The sequence below is a fragment of the Eutrigla gurnardus genome (genome assembly GCF_963514095.1).
Source record: "Eutrigla gurnardus genome assembly, chromosome: 9".
NCBI lineage: Eukaryota > Metazoa > Chordata > Actinopteri > Perciformes > Triglidae > Eutrigla > Eutrigla gurnardus.
This window is the reverse complement of record NC_139923.1, coordinates 4,241,552-4,260,686: the sequence shown is the minus strand read 5'-3', so window position 1 is coordinate 4,260,686 and position 19,135 is coordinate 4,241,552. Positions and strand designations below refer to the sequence as shown.

The following is a 19,135-nucleotide window of genomic DNA, read 5'->3' as shown; positions in this document are numbered from 1 at the left end:
GGATCATTAGGCTCTGTAATCACATCGCATGGATTCTCCTACCATTGCTACGCAGATGACACCCAGCTGTTCCTCTCTTTTCCCCCAACCTCTGACACTCACATTGCAACTCGCATCTCGGAATGACTGGCAGACATCTCTTTCTAGACAACTGCACATCACCTCAAGCTTAACCTGAATAAAACCGAACTCCTCTTCATCCCGGGGAAAGACTGCCCTCGCATGGACCTGTCGGTCACTGTCGAGGGCATCACAGTATTGCTGTCGTCAACTGCGAGGAACCTGGGTGTAATCCTCGATGACTAACTATCCTGCACCCCCAACATCACTGCTGTGGCCCGATCCTGCAGATTTGCCCTCTACAATATCTGCAGGATCCAGTCTTTCCTCACAAAGGAGGCGAGAGAACGCAACTCCTGGTCCATACTGGATGCCCGTGATCTTCGGGCCCTTAGACAGCACTGCATCACATACAGGAATGCTACTGTCATGGAAATCCCAAAATGGGCTCAGGAATACTTCCAGAAAACATTGTCAGTGAACACAATCCACCGTGCCATTCGCCGTTGCCGGCTAAAACTCTATAGGTCAAAAAAGAAGCCATTTCTAAACATGATCCTGTGGCAAAGTGGAAAACTGTTCTGTGGTCAGACGAATCAAAATTTTAAGTTCTTTTTGGAAAACTGGGACGCCATGTCATCCGGACTAAAGAGGACAAGGACAACCCAAGTTGTTATCAGCACTCAGTTCAGAAGCCTGCATCTCTGATGGTATGGGGTTGCATGAGTGCCTGTGGCATGGGCAGCTTACACATCTGGAAAGGCACCATCAATGCTGAAAGGTATATCCAAGTTCTAGAACAACATATGCTCCCATCCAGACGTCGTCTCTTTCAGGGAAGACCTTGCATTTTCCAACAGGACAATGCCAGACCACATACTGCATCAATTACAACATCATGGCTGCGTAGAAGAAGGATCTGGGTAGGCTACTGAAATGGCCAGCCTGCAGTCCAGATCTTTCACCCATAGAAAACATTTGGCGCATCATAAAGAGGAAGATGCAACAAAGAAGACCTAAGACAGTTGAGCAACTAGAAGCATGTATTAGACAAGAATGGGACAACATTCCTATTCCTAAACTTGAGCAACTTGTCTCCTCAGTCCTCAGACATTTGCAGACTGTTATAAAAAGAGGGGATGCCACACAGTGGTAAACATGGCCTTGTCCCAACTTTTTTGAGATGTGTTGATGCCATGAAATTGAAAAACAACTTATTTTCCCCTTAAAATGATACATTTTCTCAGTTTGAACATTTGATATGTCATCTATGTTGTATTCTGAATAAAATATTGAAATTTGAAACTTCCACGTCATTGCATTCTGTTTTTATTCACAATTTGTACAGTGTCCCAACTTTTTTGGAATCGGGTTTGTAAAACCAACAATAAGCATCAACAGCCATCACCCTAAGGACCTTGACGAGGCGTTGTCACACATTGGGATGGATTAATTAGACAAATAAATGCCTACATTCATGGGAAGTTAGCTAGCGGTTGTTTGTTAGCATCGTAAAAAAGTAGCAAATCTGCGACTTTTTTCCTGGAATATTGCCCCCCTCTCTCGGCTCAGTTTTTTTTCATACAGCGGCCCTGATACGGCGTCGTACAGACGAGCAGAATATCTGCTACGAGCACGTAGGCTGCCGTTGTTGTTGTTGTTACGAGACGTCGCGGAGAAGAAGTCAGGCTCGAGCGTCGAGGAGCAGGGCGATGACTATGTATTCGTTTTCGCCATCTACATGAAAACGAACACGAAACGGAGGGGTGTCATTTTTTTCTTTTTCACCCTGAGAGCTGGTTTAAAAAAAGTGTGTTTTCAGGCAGCGAAAACGCCGGATCCATATGGACGGAAACGCACGAGACTTGTTGGTTTACCCACAAAAAACGTCTTCATATGGATGGGGCCTAAATCTCATCTGAACCAGCCACCTTACTGTTGTTACCATGGTTCGAAAGATGAGCCAGGACTCCAGTATAAAATTTTAAAACACTTGTTCTTTATTTATACACAAGTTAGGCTCAAATCTATTTATTTATTGGCACATATAAAAGGAATGTTGCTCGCAACAATGACTAAAAACATTTCCCCTAACGATGAGGTTCACAGCCGGCCTGGCTCCGTCGGGTTTACTGCAGGTGAGAGACAGGATAAACAAAACAGTGATTTATAACGTTAAACACACGCACCTGGCAGTAACTATAACACAGCACCTCTATCGAGCAACCATAACCACTGCAGACACTCAAAAGCAACTCCTGCCGGTGCCCACACTGATCTGCCCAACACTCGTCGGCTCGTTTCCTCCCTGCAACTGTTTCAGTGACAACAAACAATATAGTCAGCATTAACATATGCACACACTCACACACACACAACATGCCAAATGAACAGTGGACACTCTTTAATCATAGCAATAAACATACCTCCTGGAACAGCTCCTAACAGAGTCGGCAGTGCCCTCATAATCCCCCTCACCAGCCTGCAGCAAATTAGCTGGTGAGAACTCCAAACAGACAGCAGCCTACAGTATGCAAACTATACCGCGGCTTTCGGGGGGCTCACATATATTGGCGGGGGGGGGGGCTTGCGCGTGCCTCAGAGCGAGGACTTACTCAAAACACATCCATTATTACAAGCCTGTGTGCCAGCATCACATCCAACCTCCACACGCGTAGAAACCAAAATATGCCAGTCTGGTTACAAGGAATCAAGTCCGCATTAACATGCGCAAAATAACCTCTGAGGCCGGTATCTTTATTAAAGTGAAATAGTGATCAATCACCCTCATGCTAAAATCATACATTAAAAATAGCCTAATTTTACACATGATCCATGATTATGACAAAACAAAAAAACAAAAAAACAAAACAAAAAGGCAATGCATGGGAAAAAACAGCATTTTTGCCAATATTTTAGAGACCCCCCCAAAATTTCACAAATTATGTTTTCAGGGGAGCTCATGTCTCATTAAGGGGGCTGAGACCCCCCTGGCTCCCCCGTAGTTCGCACCCTGGCTGCCTATCTGCCTGATTAGGGCATCCTTAAATCTGTCGGTCCTAATTTATAATTAGGACAGACAGCCTTCCTCTGGTGGCTACACTGTAGAAGAAAAACTCTTCAGGTCCAATTCCGTGGCTGGTTCAGTGGTGGAACGAACTCCCGACTAATGTCAGGACATCAGATTCACTTGCCACCTTGTGACAACCCCAGTGGGTGTGGTTGTTTGTGTTTGCGTGTGGTGCTTCTCTCGCTGTTTCCAATCTCTTTCCACAGGTTGATTAATTGCTTCATGAGTCTCCGGTGAGTGTTTCGGAGGGGGCAGGGCCACGCTGTTAAAAACCACGTGGAACCACGAGGTGACTGCTACTGACAGGTCTGGGTTTGAGCCTTTCATCATCATAGAGGCACAGGTATCCTTGGTGGGCAGTGCTGAACTTGTTGCGTGATACAGGGGCCCGGCATTCTTTCATTGTACAGTCTGTGCTCCCTTTTCCCTCTGATATGCAGTCGGTGATTTCATTGTGATGAGGGGGATGGAGCTTGGTTTTGTCCCCATGCCATGCCATGATGTGGTGTTGGATTGAGATCTGGCTAAAGGTGTTTTTGCTGTGCGGCCTGAGTTGCCTTTGCAGGGCGTGTCAATGATTCTGGGCAATGATATCTGTGGTGATTGGGTTTGGCCCAGTGCTCCCCCGTCACCTGTGGTGGTGTCCGAGCCATTAGAGGTGGCGTCTGACAGTTCAGCGCTCTGCAAAAGACTCAAGACTCACCTGTTCAGACTTCACCATGACTCTACATATCATGACTCACTTCCAAAAAAAAACAAAAACACACACTTCTATGTTCTTACCTATAGCACTTTGATCATAGCACTGTTGTACCCTTGCTGAACAGCTACTTTACTCAGATCAGGACCTAACACTTGTTTCTACTTTTTTGCTCTTTATTGGCAATGATGTGTTGTGGTTTCTTTCTTTCGACAAAGACTCTTATTGTAAGTCGCTTTGGCTCTTGCCATAGGAGAGCCTCCCGAATGATACATTAGTTTTTTTACACAGAAGATTGCACCGTAATCAAGGAGAGTCAAAAATATGCCGCAATCGTACCGTTTAGAAATAATTGTGCTTTGCAGTGTAATGCAGCAAGTTTCCCTGGGAACCTGTTACTTGGTACCTGTACAGCCTCAATTAATTCAGTTCAGGCTTGTTTTATTTATGGTGAAAAAGGGGTTGCTGTACTTACCTTTCCCTCCCTACAGAAACTTAAAACCTGAAATACAACATATTTTCGAGTCACATCGATTCTGAGTAATTCCTTTTGCAGAGCATTGGAGCATTCAGCCCACAGATTCGATTTTAATTTGTGTCTTTTTATAGACTGTTTCTACAGTGACCATGGCGGTATAGTACAAGCTAGAGGCACCTTCTCATTCAAGTGTTCACAACCATAGACAAATAATGAAAATAAGCAGCATTTTAGTGCTGAAATTGAAATGCTCTCAAACAGTGATCTTTTGATCATCAAGAAGCTGAGAAACACAAATTTACTCGCCCATTTGCAAACATACCAAGGGTTGTTTTTCATCTCGGTACCATTGCCTTTGGGGCTCTGATACCCTGGGAACCTGTTACTTGGTTGCACATTTTCCCTGTTACATTCCTGTACAACATCAATACATTCAGTTCAGACTTGTTTTATTTCTGGTGAAAAAGGGGGCGCTGTGCCAACTCCTCCCTCCCTACAGACACTCCCTACAGACACTTAAAACCTGAAACAACATCTTTTGGAGTCACTTTTTCAGAGCATTGGAGCATTCAGCCCACAGTTTAGAGATTTTAATGTGTCGCTTTTCATAGACAGTTCTGGAGGTAACCATGGCTGAGTACAAGCTAGAAGTGACAACAGGTCATATGCAATATGCAGGAACATGGGACCACATATATGTCACCTTAGTTGGAAATGAAGGGCAGAGTGATCGTACTGAGTTGGACAACTTTGGCTTGGACTTTTCAACTGGGACAGTAAGTTCAATGCAATTCATTCAGTGATTCTCAAATTAGGTATGGGACAATGTAATGTCTTTTGTTTGTGCATATGCTAGGGTAATATTTTTCTCTATGACTAATTAGAGTACCTTTACAGAATTTATAACACTATAGATAACAAATAGCAATCTAGCGAGCAATTCAAATTTTAGTTTGTAATTCAAGTGCTCTGAGGTACAGGAGCAAAATGTCCCAAGTTTATTCAATACAAATCTTTTGGACACACAGAAGTTTTATGGACACTTGTTAAATACATTTCATCCACACTTTTCTAAATATAGATATAAGATATTTGGATAAGATAAAAAAGAGATTAAAAGTTTTTAATTCGGTAAGGGTTAAACTTAAAACGTCAAATTCTTCTTCGAGGTGTGGCCTATCTGACATTAACCACCATAACTTACACTGACAGTTGTCAGAGTCGCACTCTTTGAAATAACCATCTATTGTAAAAAGGCCAAATTTTACGGGACAGGATTTAGATATTCTATAAAGATCAGGGCTTTCACCAGCCAGTTGGCATGATTGTATATCACTGTTGAAGCCATTTCAGTGTGTGACCAGGGTGGCGCTATGGCCACCAGAACTTCTTAAAGTGGGCCAATAATGAGGCCACTCTAAGAATGTGAGTGAGCTAACAAACTCAATTAAGACCGAGATCAACTCCCAATGGAAAGAGCCTTAGGGCTCCAATGGTGTATGGAAAGTGACACATTCAACTTTCGCATGGACTGCAAAGAACGGATGCCAACACAATGGGGGATTTTTTCAATTGTCAGCTCAGTGTATGATCCGTAAGGTTACATGCAGCCCTTAATCTTCCAGCCAAGCACATTTTACAGGAATTGTGCAGAAGGAACTATGGCTGTGAAGAAGAAATTCCGCAAGTTCAAAAACAATTGGATCAATTGGTTGACTGAAGGCATGGAAAGCATGCCCTCTAGCGGCACTCACTCGTGCATTAACACCAAAGCGAAAAGGTGCGTCAACAATCAATCAACAATCCAGGTTTCTGCACCAGTCCTGGTGGATGTATCCTTTTTACATGCTTGCCTATATCATGTTCAACTAAATATTTTTGGTCAAATATGTATATACTATACCCTAACATACATGTTGAACTGTATCATACTATAAGTTTATTTGCAGATTGTGGTTCATATGCTGTTAGGTTTACCGTAGTAGCCTTTACTGACTACACCAGTGTAGAAGTCTATAGCTTGGGTCCAACATACATAGTTGCCTGAGCCATGTCAACATAAACCTTTTAACAAATGGTGCACTCACTTTGTTAACATTTCTATTAATTATATTTCCCAGACAGGGACCTACACCATGAAAACCAATTTGTCGCTGGGGAAACTTCTGCTGCTCAGAGTGGAGAAAGACCCATTTTTGGTCCTCCCAGAAGATGAGTGGTATTGCGCTAAAATAGTGGTGACGACTCCAGAAGGGGATGTCGTTCATTTCCCCTGTTACAGATGGATCTCCAGGGGAGAACTGGTGGAACTGAGAGGAGGACGAGGTCTGCTTCGAGTCAAAATAAATTATTCATACATCCTAAATATTGAGATTTATGGATATTTCTTTTTAAAAAAGTTTTTTTTTTTTGTCATTTGAAATTTGACTGATATGTTCTATTCATGCATCAGCCATGAAGGGTTTTGAGGAGGACCATCCCATGTTGATTGACCACCGTAAACAAGAGCTGACACTAAGAAAGCGCTTTTACCAGTAAGTTTTCATGTGTGCAGTACAGTATGTACCAGGAGCTGCTGTTACTGTCTCAGTTTATTTGGAGAAATGTCTATGTGCTTCTCATATATTTAGTTTGTTCTATTAGGTGGAAGACCCTTGAAGGACTACCTCACACCAACCATTTCAATCATCAGTCTGATCTCCCGGCTGAAATCGCCTTATCTAAGTCCAAAGCAACTGAGCTGAGTGATACACGAAAGATAATGTGGGTCTATATATATATACACATACACACACACACACACACACACACCATGGACACAACATAATGTTCTCTAAGTTCTAAACAAAGTAAAATGTAATGTTATTACATTATTAATTCCATATTATGTGTACTCTTTTGTTCACCCTGTTTTCCTTCAGCGGTATTGAACTCAAGCTGAAGGGGCTGCTTGGATCTACTGAAAAATGGGAACGCATTGAAGACCTGAAAAAAATCTTCTTGTTCAACAAGACAATGATGTCAGGTAGACTTTTTGTTTCCCCATTTTCCACTTCTGCAGTGTAACTCACCACAACCTCAGTGGTCTTAGAAGGAGTGTTCTTCCTGATGAGTACAACCTTTTACCTACTGGTGAAAAAATTACCTAGTTTCAGCCATCTCGGCAGTAGTGAATAGACCTGATTGGAGGAAGGAGCTAAACCTGCATTAAGGATTTGTCAGTAAACTTCTGTTCAGTTACATTTGTTGAAAGAAAGGAAGGAAGCTGCATTTCATCTTGTTGGTAAGTCAGAAAGTAATTGTAGATGCTGGGTTTAGGCATTCTGTATAATCTCTTTTCTGTTCTGGCGTCTCAGTGGTGAAACAAACTCCCGACCAATGTCAGGACAGCTGAGTCACTGCCATCTTCAGCGAAAGGCTCAAGACTCACCTGTTCAGACTTCACCTCGACTCTGCATAGCATAACTCACTTCCACAAAAAAAAAATACTTCTATGTTCTCACCTATACTTTGATCATAGCACTGTTGTTCTTAAGGCACGTTTGCTGAACAGCTACTACTTTACTCAGACAAGGACCTAACACTTGTTCTATTTTTAGCTCTTACTTTATCAGCAATGATATGTTGTGGTTTCTTTCTTTTGACAAATGTACTTATTGTAAGTCGCTTTGGACAAAAGTGTCTGCTAAATGCCTTAAATGTAAATGTAAATGTACAACAATTTGTTTTTCTACAAAGTAAAAACCTTTCAGGAACAAACACACAATCTTGTTTTAGTTAGTGACTGTGTCATCATAATCAAACCGAAAAAAGAAAAAAAAAGGCAACGTTAGATATCATATACTATATTTACCAATTTCTATGCTTCCAGACTATGTTACAGAGCACTGGAAGGAAGATGACTTTTATGGATCCCAGTTTCTGAATGGAATCAACCCCAATGTGATCAAGCGCTGCTCAGAGCTTCCCCCAAACTTCCCAGTGACAGAGGAGATGGTGAAGCCGTTCCTGGAAGAGGGCAGCTCTCTGCAGAGGGAAATGAAGGTATGAAAGAAGGGTGTCTTTATATGGAATAAAATATTGAATGTCTTAAATATTCTTTGCTCTGTCTTTCCCTTCCTATACAGAAAGGCAATATATTCCTCTATGACCAGAAGATGATGGATGGAATACCCCCGAGGGACTATAATGGTGGACCTCTGCATGTGACTGCTGGTCTCTGTTTGTTCTACAAGAACCCAGAAGACAAACTGATGCCGATTGCAATACAGGTATCTAACTGAGACAGCAAATTAGTGACAGTATTTATACTATACAAGTTTAAATCAAATCACTGGTCTGGTTCAGTTGCATGTCTTATATTTTAATATATATAATAATATATATATAATATAATATTTTAATACCTTTTTTTACCCGTTTTATCACATTGCAGTTGCATCAACAACCTTCTGAGCAGAACCCCATCTTTCTGCCCAGTGACCCAGAGACTGATTGGTTGCTGGCCAAGATGTTTATTAAAAATGCTGATGTAATGGATCATCAAGCAGTCCAACACTTCATGAAAACTCACCGTCTGGCAGAGGTCTATGCTGTTGCTGCTTTCCGCAGCTTCTCTGTGATTCATCCCCTCTACAAGGTATAATACACCGCAGAGGTCATAAACAGAACTTACAAACGGTGAAAATCCCAAAACACTCCGTGAACACAAACTGGCAAGACGGGCAGGACAGATCAGGTGGTGGGTAGACAACAGACGACCAAGCAAAGACAGAAAGGAGTGTCAGGAACTATTTTGTTTTTACTTTCCATACGAACTTATATCAAACTTTTATAACAGTACTTCAGTACACATTTATATAAAAGTACATCAGATTTCAACTTCCCCATTTTCTTTGTTTAATAAGCCAGTTTTCAGTTTTGTTTTGTAAATGGCTATCTTTGGTGATCAACAAACAACAGGCAGCACATCCCAAATTACTTCTTTTTTTTAATTCTTCCCCTTTGTCTGTACAGCTGCTGTTTCCCCACTTCCGGTACACGCTGCACATGAACATTGCAGCTCTCACATCTCTTTTTGGACCTGATGGGCCTTTAAGCAAAGTATGGCTCTTTTGAAATACATATTTCTGAATTTTCTCTGAATATATTATTGCAGGGTTGCAAAACACATTAGAACCTTTTGACTTGACAATGCATATTTTGCTTTTACTTCAAGAAATGTGTTTGATAGTAAATATTTGTGTATTCTTCATGTATTAGAGTTCACTTGGATATGAGGGGCTGATGGAGCTGATGAGAAGGGCTCTCTCTGAAATGACCTACAGCTCCCTCTGTCTGCCAGAGAACATCACTGCAAGAGGATTGGAGTCCATCCCCAACTTCTACTACAGAGATGATGGCCTGAAGCTGTGGAACATCATCGGAAGGTTATCTTTAAAAACATATTGCCACTGTCTACACTGATTTAATTTACAATTAACTGCTTAAAGTATTTTGCTTTGTCACATTAACATTTAAACTCTTATTTGATATTTCTTATATATTTTCTATATATTATTATTGTGTCCACCAGCTTTGTGAAGGCAGTAGTGGAGTACTTTTATCCCTCAGACAGTGAGGTGAATAAAGACACTGAGCTGCAGGAATGGATCAGTGAGATATTCATCCACGGCTTCTTAGGAAACAAAGCCTCAGGTATTTATCGGAAGTCATTGGTAAACACAACATATTTAAAAAGTTAATAGCAACCAATAATATTTCATGGAAGACAAAGTGAATGCCAATAATTAATTGATGATGATGATTGTACAGGGATTCCAGCATGCTTTCATACTGTCGCAGAAGTGACCAAGTTTATCACCATGGTGATCTTCACAGTGACAGCTCAACATGCTGCTGTAAACAGTGGGCAGGTAAACAGTTGGGATAATGGGAAACGTACTGATATTTGAGTAAGTCTTAGTTTAATTTCACAGAATAGTCGCCACTGTGCATTGTTAGTGGTTCATGTATGGTTTGGTGCTGGCACCTGTCCTAATTAGCTTTTCAGCTACGCCTGCTCAAGTTCACATCTTACTGGTTATAATTCTGATTTTTTATTTATTATTTTTTACAAGAATTGATCATTCTTATTAAGTGAAACATAGATATTTGTAGTATATGTGCTGCTGTGATACATTGATTAGTTGACTCCTTTTTGGGAATGACGGCTACAATGTGGTGCAAAGCTTGCGTTTTCCTCTGCATGTTTCTGTATTGTTAGACATTAGAATCGGTTCACTGAATTTGTTTCCTTTCAAAATTGATACATATTTAAGCTTCTTTCATATTCAGTATGACTACAGTGGCTGGGCACCCAATGGTTCGCTCCTGCTGCGCAAACCTCCTCCAACCACAAAGGGAAAGTCGAGCATGAAGACCATTTTGGAGACTCTCCCAGATGTTGGGGAGACGGTCAGCGTTGCAGCAATGTTATGGCTCCTTTCAGACAAGTACACAGATTATGTAAGTTTGATGTTAGTGAATACTTACAATGGGTTCAATATGGCCTCTCTGCATTTGAAAATGAAAATTTTACCATGAAATTCTGTGTTGTCTAATGTTCTGTCTTGTTTTTGTCATTGCGGAAGATTCCCATGGGCACATACCCCGAGGAACGATTCAATGAGCCTGCCCTTCTGCAGATGATTAAGGAATTTAAAGCAGAGTTGTTCTTCCTCAGTGAAGCAATCAAGGAAAGAAACTCAGAGCTTGAAGTGCCCTACACATATCTGAACCCTACTGAGATAGAGAACAGTATAACTATTTAAGCAGATGATTGCATGCTGGTTGGTGTAAAGAGTTCTCTGCTTTAGTGTACTTTTCTGCAACTAATTTGGTTGCATCAGACATCTACAACTGCTTCTGCAACAGTCATTTCTACATATAGTGCTTTTAGTTCTCGTCATTAGGATTAGATAGATGTTTTCCTATCCTTATAGGAATGGGGGCATATGTTAATAATGTAAAACCGTATAGTATTCAAACATGTTTGTAACCAAAAGAAGGGTTTTATTTAGTATTAAAAGTAGAATGGGAATGCAGATATTATAACATCAAGATGAATGTGGTCTATTGGGTGTGGGAAATTCCATATTTATATGATACTATATTTACTTTTTATGTCTTATTTTCCTCTGACATTGCAGGTCAGCTCATATGTTGGTTTGTCATTCAGTGTACAGGCATTAGATCATCAGGACACCATCGTCCTGTGAGAAGCTTTTATCTTTTCTCTGACACAGACAAGTAGAAGACTCGAAGATTTGGTTCTGACTTAAGAGGATGAGAGAAAGATTGGGCACCCAAGTTAATCTTTGTGTTTAATCTTTGTCTTATGAAAGCATAAACTAACTATATTAGGGTTAGGGTATTGATCGTTTGATGTTTATATTTCAGTGAAATCTGTGTTGGACACACACACACAACATACACTCAATCAACCAACCCATGCATGACTTCTGTTTTGAAGGCACATGTTCAGTGCCATGGTATACCAGGGACAGCAGAAATTATCCCAGAATGCATCAGCATGAGCAGGTTTTGCTAGTGCCATCAGGTTTTAATGAATATCCGAAGACCTTATGAGGCTTGACCTGTGTTTAGTAGGAAGTACCGTTCTAGCCTTTTCAAATTAGCCTGTCAGTACTGGTGTCCACGTAGCCCCAAGTATCAGAAACACTCACCTCTGCAACATCTCATATGATTCAAAGAAACTTTCAACTCGCTGTCTAGCAGGTGCCTTGTGTGCTGGTGTTCAGGGGAGAGGAGGCCTGAAGGTTAGAAAGCCATTTTTGTAATGAGTTTTGTTCAACATGGAACAACTGAACACGAGACATAACAGACATCCTTTCCAAAAACAGATATTCCTATATTCTAAGGTTAACAATAAAGCATCCACTAGAATCTTCCAAGAATTGTCCTATTTTCATTTTATAATAATAGCTTGAAATTGTCAACCTGCGAGTCAAACAGAATGGATAACAAGAAAATTGTTTTTATGCAACTTGTTCTGTTCACCTTTTCAGTTGTTATATCCTCCAATAGTTATATTAATACCATTTACGAGATTAAGGCTAAAAAATTGTATCATTCGACCCATCCAAAATAATCTCTCAAAAATGACTTATGACCCACAAGAAATGTGTAGCGGTGTCTGGAAGAGAACAGCCCCCGCCCTCTCCATGTAGTTTCTTATTTAGCTATTTTTGAGCAACCAGGTATCAGAACGTAAATACACACCCAAGAGGAAACTAGGAAAAGGTCAAAGCAAGGTAAACCGAGGCAAGAGCCAAGCAGACGAAGCTTGTTCCAAAGCGTTGTGTTCAAACCTAAAGGGGGTCCACACTAGGCTGGGTGAACCCTGCCTGAACTTCCGGGAAATTTGGATTTTGCTCGGCAGTTTAGGCTGGACACCCTCAGGCTTACTTTCGCTGTTACATTGCCAGAATCTTTGGCTCCAATCAGAAACGGCCATTTTCTCCTGGCACGCTATTGGCCGGTGACGTGAGGATGACGAAACATAAGCGACTCGAAGCAGCAGTTGTGATAAGTACGTCACCCGGAAAGTTGCTCTGATTGGTTGTAGGACTATCCAATTGCGTACGGAGTCATTTGAACGATGCCCATTGATCCCGCCTCTTGAGCAGTAGAAACAAAGCGCAGCTTCCCCAGACTAATGTTCAATCTTAAAAGATTGACCTTAGTATGGTGAAAACCAGACTAGGTCCACACCACACCGACTGCCTGACTCGCGTCGGTAAATGAAGTCGGGCTACTTAATATGGCCGACTCGAATGGCGGATTACACATTTGAATCGGCTGAAATGAACGCCGACGTGGGCCAATTCGAGCGACCACACCAAGGAGACTCATGTCACGGACGCCGACTCTCTCAAAGACGCCGATTTTCGGTCCGGTGTGGACCCGCCTTAAAAGATCCTAACCCTAAAGGAGTCTGCACTTCTGGTGTTGTTGAGCTGGGGATGGTGGGGGCACCTTCTCATTCAAGAGTTCACAACCATAGAAAAATAATAATGAAATTAAGCAGCATTTTAGTACTGAAATTTAAATGCTCTCAAAAATTGATCTTTTGACCGACAAGCTAAGAAACGACAAATTTATTTGCCCATTTGCACTCATACCAGAGGTTGTCTTTCATCTCTGTGCCATTGCCTTCGGGGCTATGATACCCTGGGAACCTGTTACTTGGCTGCACATTGTGTGCCTGTACAGCCTCAATGAATTCAGTTCAGGCATGTTATTTTTTCACCTGCTGCAAAAGTGGGTGTTTTGTGAAATCCCCAACAGCTCCATTGTAATTGGGTCGTTTCATATTATTCTTTCACTAAAATACTTTTAGGGGGCCTTAGCATTAAAAAAAAACCCTCAACAACATTGGTGTGCACATACGGCCTGGTGAAAAATTTGAGAATGTGGTGTTTTCCAGTAAAACATCTGCCATCTTGGATTTTATGAAAAACATGTTTTTATTTATTTCTCTGACGAAAATAGTTTTCAGTACTTAATAAAGCTGGGGTCATGGTTGCAAAAGGTTTTCAAAATATGGTTTTATTCAGAAGATATTGGACCCCCCTTTAGGTCGAACATGCATGACATATTTTTGTACATAGAACATGTAGACATGTACTAAAAAGCATCTTGGACTCTTACTCTAAGGTCAACAGGAAATCAGCAAAAAACATTTTGAAACTACATGCTTATGATGTCACCCTGCACAGAGGAGAAACAGAGGGGGAGGGGGGGGGGGACACTAGGGGGACTCAGCGCTGTCGACTGTGAGCTCTATGACTGGTAAATGCAGTTCCACTCTCTTACACCAGATCAACAGTCATGAAGCTTTGCACACCTGCTAAAGCATGATGACTTTTCTGATCTGCTCCACATCACATTAACCTCAGAGAGCTGCCAGGGCTGTAGTCACTTGTGTCAGTGTTTAATGCCTTAACAATTAAGCAATGTAGTAAAACTAACCTTTTTTTTTAGTATTATTTAGTTCCTAAATAGTTCTTTATTGTTTTCATTATTGCCAATATCTATTTTAATATGCTTTTAATTAAGCTGTTGTAATGCAGGTAAAGAAACTAACTTTTACATTACACTCATCTAACAGCAATAACAGTATTCTGGATTCAGAGACGAAGGTCCGCCCCTACTCGGCCTCCGTGGTGATTCATCTCTGTATGCAGTGGGGAAATAAACATTACGCTACACACATAAACAGACCAGCTGAATGTTAGGAGCACCGGTACGACCAAGGAACATATTTAGCCTCACATCCGTAATGGTTGCACTCTGGAGCCCTGGCTTCCTCAAAAACAGTCCGTGTGGAACAATGATCCCTGCTGAGCAGCCGCATAATGCCGAGATAGGAATTTAACAAAGCTTCGATGCAGAGTTTTAGCCTCGATAATTTTTTGTAATCGAGTTACTTTAATAACTCGAGTAATCGTTTCAGCCCTAGTAACTACTTTCCCAGTTATATTTCTTGTGTTGTATTTGTGTTTCTGTTACATCTCTGTTATGCTTTTATTCACCTTGTTCAATTCTTAGTCAATAAATTGTTGTGTTTTTGTTTGTGGACCCGGACTGAGAGACCAGAGACGGAGCGGCAGGAAAAAGTGTTTATTTACAACAAGTATGGTGCAGAGAGCTGGTGCGGTTGACGTGGCTGTGAGGGCTGTCGGCAGTAGGCAGCCGAGACGACGAGCAGGCAGGCAGGCAGGAATCCAGACTGAGATGCGCTGGGGGTTTCCTGGAGAGTGAAGCCACAAGACAGGCGTTACCGGAAAAGCTACAATAGGGGACTACGCACAGTCCTTGCTGAAAACCTCTGCCAGGTCGTGGTAGGCAGAGGGGATGGTGGTGAGGTCTACAGGTGCAGGACGGGCTGGGGTTACCGGGGCACCGGAGGGAGCAGCTGAGTGGAGACAGTTCGAGTGGCAGTGCACACTCCAGCTGCCAGACCAATCGATTTGGGGATTGTGCAGTTTTAGCCAAGGGAGACCGAGGACCACAGGTGACTGGGGTGAGGGGATTATGAACAGTTGAATCTTTTCGCTGTGGTTGCCAGACAGAAGAAGCGTCAGGGGGGCAGTGCGGTGAGTGACCCTGGCTAATAATCGTCCGTCCAGGGCGAAAACCTCCTTGGGGACCGGAAGAGGGAGTGTGGGGATGTGAGCCTGGTCTACCGTGCCCGATAAAGTTCTCATCGGAGCCCGAATCGATGAGCACCGACAGGGATAGGGGCTGAAGAGACCAGGTAAGGGTTCCCTGGAGTTGGATGCGAGAGGGGGAGGTAGCCGCGGAGGCGGTTCGGCTCATCAGCGCTCCCCTGTCGCATGATGAGCCCCGGCTTTTGGCCGAAGGGGGCAAAGGGGGAGGGCGTGACTGGGCTCCCCACAGTACAGGCAAAGTCCTTCCTTTAGCCTACGCTGGCGTTCCACTGGTTAGAGGTGCATTCGGCCCAGCTCCTCCACAGGCTGGACAGAGGGAGGAGGCGTGGCAGTGGGGCGGGGAGGCACCGCAGAGGGTTTTCGGGGCTGAGGGTAAGCAGGAGGGGACTTAAGGGACCTTTCGTCACCTACGTCTCTCCCTGAGCCTATTGTCGAGTCTTATAGCTAGGGAAATTAGCTCCTCTAGGGAGGAAGTCTCGTCACGGGTTGCTAACTCGTCCTGGATGTTATCCGCTAAACCCCTTAAAAATACCCCCTGAATCGTGGCCTCATCTCACCCAGTCTCCGCGGCCAAGATTTGAAAATCGACCGCGAAGTCAGCTACTGAACTGGCCCCCTGTTGTAGAGCTAACAAGCGGCTAGCGGTCTCTCTGCCCTGAACGGGTTGATCAAAGATCTTAAGTAGCTCGGCAGTGAACAAACGGAATTACGGAAAGGGGCCTGAGACTTGGAGGTGGCTACCGCCCACTGGGATGCCCTGCCCTCTAATAGGCTAAGGATAAAGGCTATTTTAGCTCAGTCGGAGGCATAAGTACTGGGCTGCTGATCTATTGTAAGGGAACCAGATGTGACGTTGTGGGAATCAAAGGGAACAATGTGGGAGTTCAAAATGAAGTTATACTTCTGGATATTCGGTTATTACAAGTAGGTATCTGTCAGACGTTTGTGGGAGACAGAGTCATGACTTCTGTCACATTTTATAAACCTGCTGCATTTCTAATGATCACATCCTGTAGTGTAGCAACACTGGAGGTCTACAGATGAAAACAGCAAACTTCAGAGTTCCTAAAGAAGTCACCTGGATGTTTAGAGCAGCAGAGAGAGAACACACTGTGTTTGTTGTAAAATAGGCCTACTTCCAGTATGGGGGGCAACATGGCCCTAATAGGGGACTCCAGAGGCCTGATTCAGGTTGATGTGGATTGACAGAGTAATATCATGAGATATGTTTTAATATCTATATTATGCAGGTGATTTTAATTCTTCCATTGCTTACAGACAAACATCACATTCAGCTCGTTGGAAATGAGCCAGGCTGATCGATCGCCTCGCAATGCATGCTGGTAAGATTTGTGTCCGACTTGATGCCAACTTGTTCTGACTTCACACACTGCCTCGGTTTTTAGGGCCAGGCACCACTCTCCACCGACTGCAAGACCCAGAGCATGATGGGAAACAACCGGCTGTCACCAGATCAAGGAGTTGATTGGCTCTAAGTTTAAATTTTAACAGTTAATGTCATGTTCCGTCATGATGGTTGAATCTGTTAACAAACATATCTTGTGTGGTTGATAATAATACCCCGGTTTTTGTATGACATTTTTTATGGCATACTAAATTATGACTTCATTATGACATAGCATGGATTTTTTATTACATTTTATGCCATATTATTGTATTATATGTATATGACATGCAATGCCATTACATTTTATGGTACATTATGACTTGTGTATTGCATTCTATACTTTTATGACATACAATAATGGAACCTTTGATGACTCTTCTTGGCATATATGACTTTTTTAATGGTACTATGACGTTTCATGAATGTTGCATCTTTGAATGTATTTTTCTTTGAGACATGAAGCTGTGCCCTCTCAGCTAATTGCTGATTTTTAAAAACCATCTTGAAGAGAAGGGAGAAGAAATTCCTTTCTATTCCCCTCACTCCAATCGGGTCGTTCAGATCAAGAGAATAGTAAATTGCTATCACAAAGGAGGAGCCCCCTTCAAACTTGTTGGATAGGCTCTTTCAATGAGGCATCTTTTTATTATAATGTCGGCTCCTCTACTCATTGAAACAACCAGAACGGTATTGGTATTTTATTGAGCAGTTATGCTGCTAATAAATAACTCAATCAATACATGTTTTTTGAGTTCATTGTAAAACCAGAAACTTTATTTTGACTTCACACGACCTTTACGACTTAAGAGGAAGAAGTAGTGCTGAGGCGTAATCACACAGCCACACTGGTATGGAGTTAGATTTGTGTCTTTATTACATGCAAAAAAATAAATGATCTGAGAGAAAAAAAAAAATTTGAGAGAAAAAGTTTTCATACCAATAGCAAAAGATAATAATATTTGAGACTAAAAAAAGTTTTGAGAGAAAGTATTTTCTCATAGAACATAAAAAAATATACATTTTGAAAATTATTTCAGAGAAAAAAAAAATCTCTCTCAAAATATTTTTTTTTGCTATCAGTGTGAACACATTTTCTCTCAAAACGTTTTTCTTCTCGCTCTCAAAACCTTTGCTCTCGAAGCAATTTCTTGCTCTCGTGTCAGGATTTTTCTCTCGTGTCAGGATTTTGCTCTGGCCGTGAAAATGATGTCAGGGGCGGGGCCACGTTCCTATTGGCCGGTCGGGTGAGCCCCGTCTTGGGAGTCTTGGGAGACCTACTCAACTTCCCCAAAATGCATTGCGGCTCGTCTGACTTCTGAAAAGTTTTGGATAATGGCGGACGATTGCGGTGATTCTGGCGACAGCCCGACACAAACCGCGTACACATGTAAGTATACTGTAACACGATTTGTATGTTTCCAGCTGACTTTTTAATCGTATTGATAATGAACGTTACTTTATTGTTGTTGGAATTGTACGATAACGTTATGAATCGAAGGTCCTGCCAGCCGGCTAGCCTACAGACGGTAATTTACCATAGAGGTTAGCGAGCGTAACCGAAGTGGCAAATGTACCGTTTTTACCGACGTTAACTAAGAATATAGTGCTTATGTTAAACCGTGGTTATATATTTACTAACGGCGGTAAATAACGCGGTGCACCGTTCGTTAAAGGGACGGATGCAGACACCGAGCGCCTCATCCGGTGGAGGGAACGATGAGGAGACGTTCACCGGCAGGAGGAATGCTGCTCTGAGAGGCTTCACTTAAGAAAATGTGGTGTTAAATGTTATAATTCTCATATGCAGGGCTTACTACTACTGGTGCATATTTAGCTTCTCAATGATATAAGGTTGAACACCAGCGTATATAGATGGGAGATGTACTGCTCTCCTGAGATGTCTACCTGAAACGTTCTGTTGAACATGAATGAAGTTGTCTTTCTTATTAATAATCAGGCAAAGTCAGTGCTGGGTAATATCTACAATGTGTTAAAACATCAGAGTCCATTAAGTTTATCCCATGTGGAACAGTATTACTGTCCATATTCTAATATATGACTAGTGGTGAATAGTTGATCTAAACAATGATTACGATAAGTGTTTGTATGTATGTATATGTTGTTTATAGGAACGGATGGTGTCAGCCCTGAGGGAGGAGAGGTCACTGCTGCACACTGGAAG

At 42.1% G+C, this 19,135-nt stretch overlaps 1 protein-coding gene across 2 annotated transcripts; it reads left to right on the top strand.

Moving 5' to 3' along the window:
• The first annotated feature begins 4,844 nt into the window (after positions 1-4,844).
• LOC311018325 (hydroperoxide isomerase ALOXE3-like) lies at positions 4,845-11,722 on the top strand. 2 transcript variants are annotated; one of them, XM_084017238.1, is made up of 15 exons: positions 4,952-5,084; positions 5,951-6,088; positions 6,429-6,633; positions 6,761-6,842; positions 6,952-7,071; positions 7,230-7,333; positions 8,180-8,352; positions 8,436-8,579; positions 8,744-8,947; positions 9,325-9,411; positions 9,571-9,737; positions 9,884-10,005; positions 10,123-10,223; positions 10,645-10,815; positions 10,941-11,722. In XM_084017238.1, exons 3-15 carry the CDS (start codon positions 6,444-6,446, stop codon positions 11,118-11,120), a joined length of 1,845 nt encoding a protein of 614 aa, XP_083873364.1. In that variant the 5' UTR covers positions 4,952-5,084; positions 5,951-6,088; positions 6,429-6,443; the 3' UTR covers positions 11,121-11,722. The 2 variants fall into 2 exon arrangements, with proteins under 2 accessions (XP_083873363.1, XP_083873364.1); XM_084017237.1 differs by lacking the exon at positions 5,951-6,088 and having other exon boundaries at positions 4,845-5,084.
• The last annotated feature ends 7,413 nt before the right edge of the window (positions 11,723-19,135 follow it).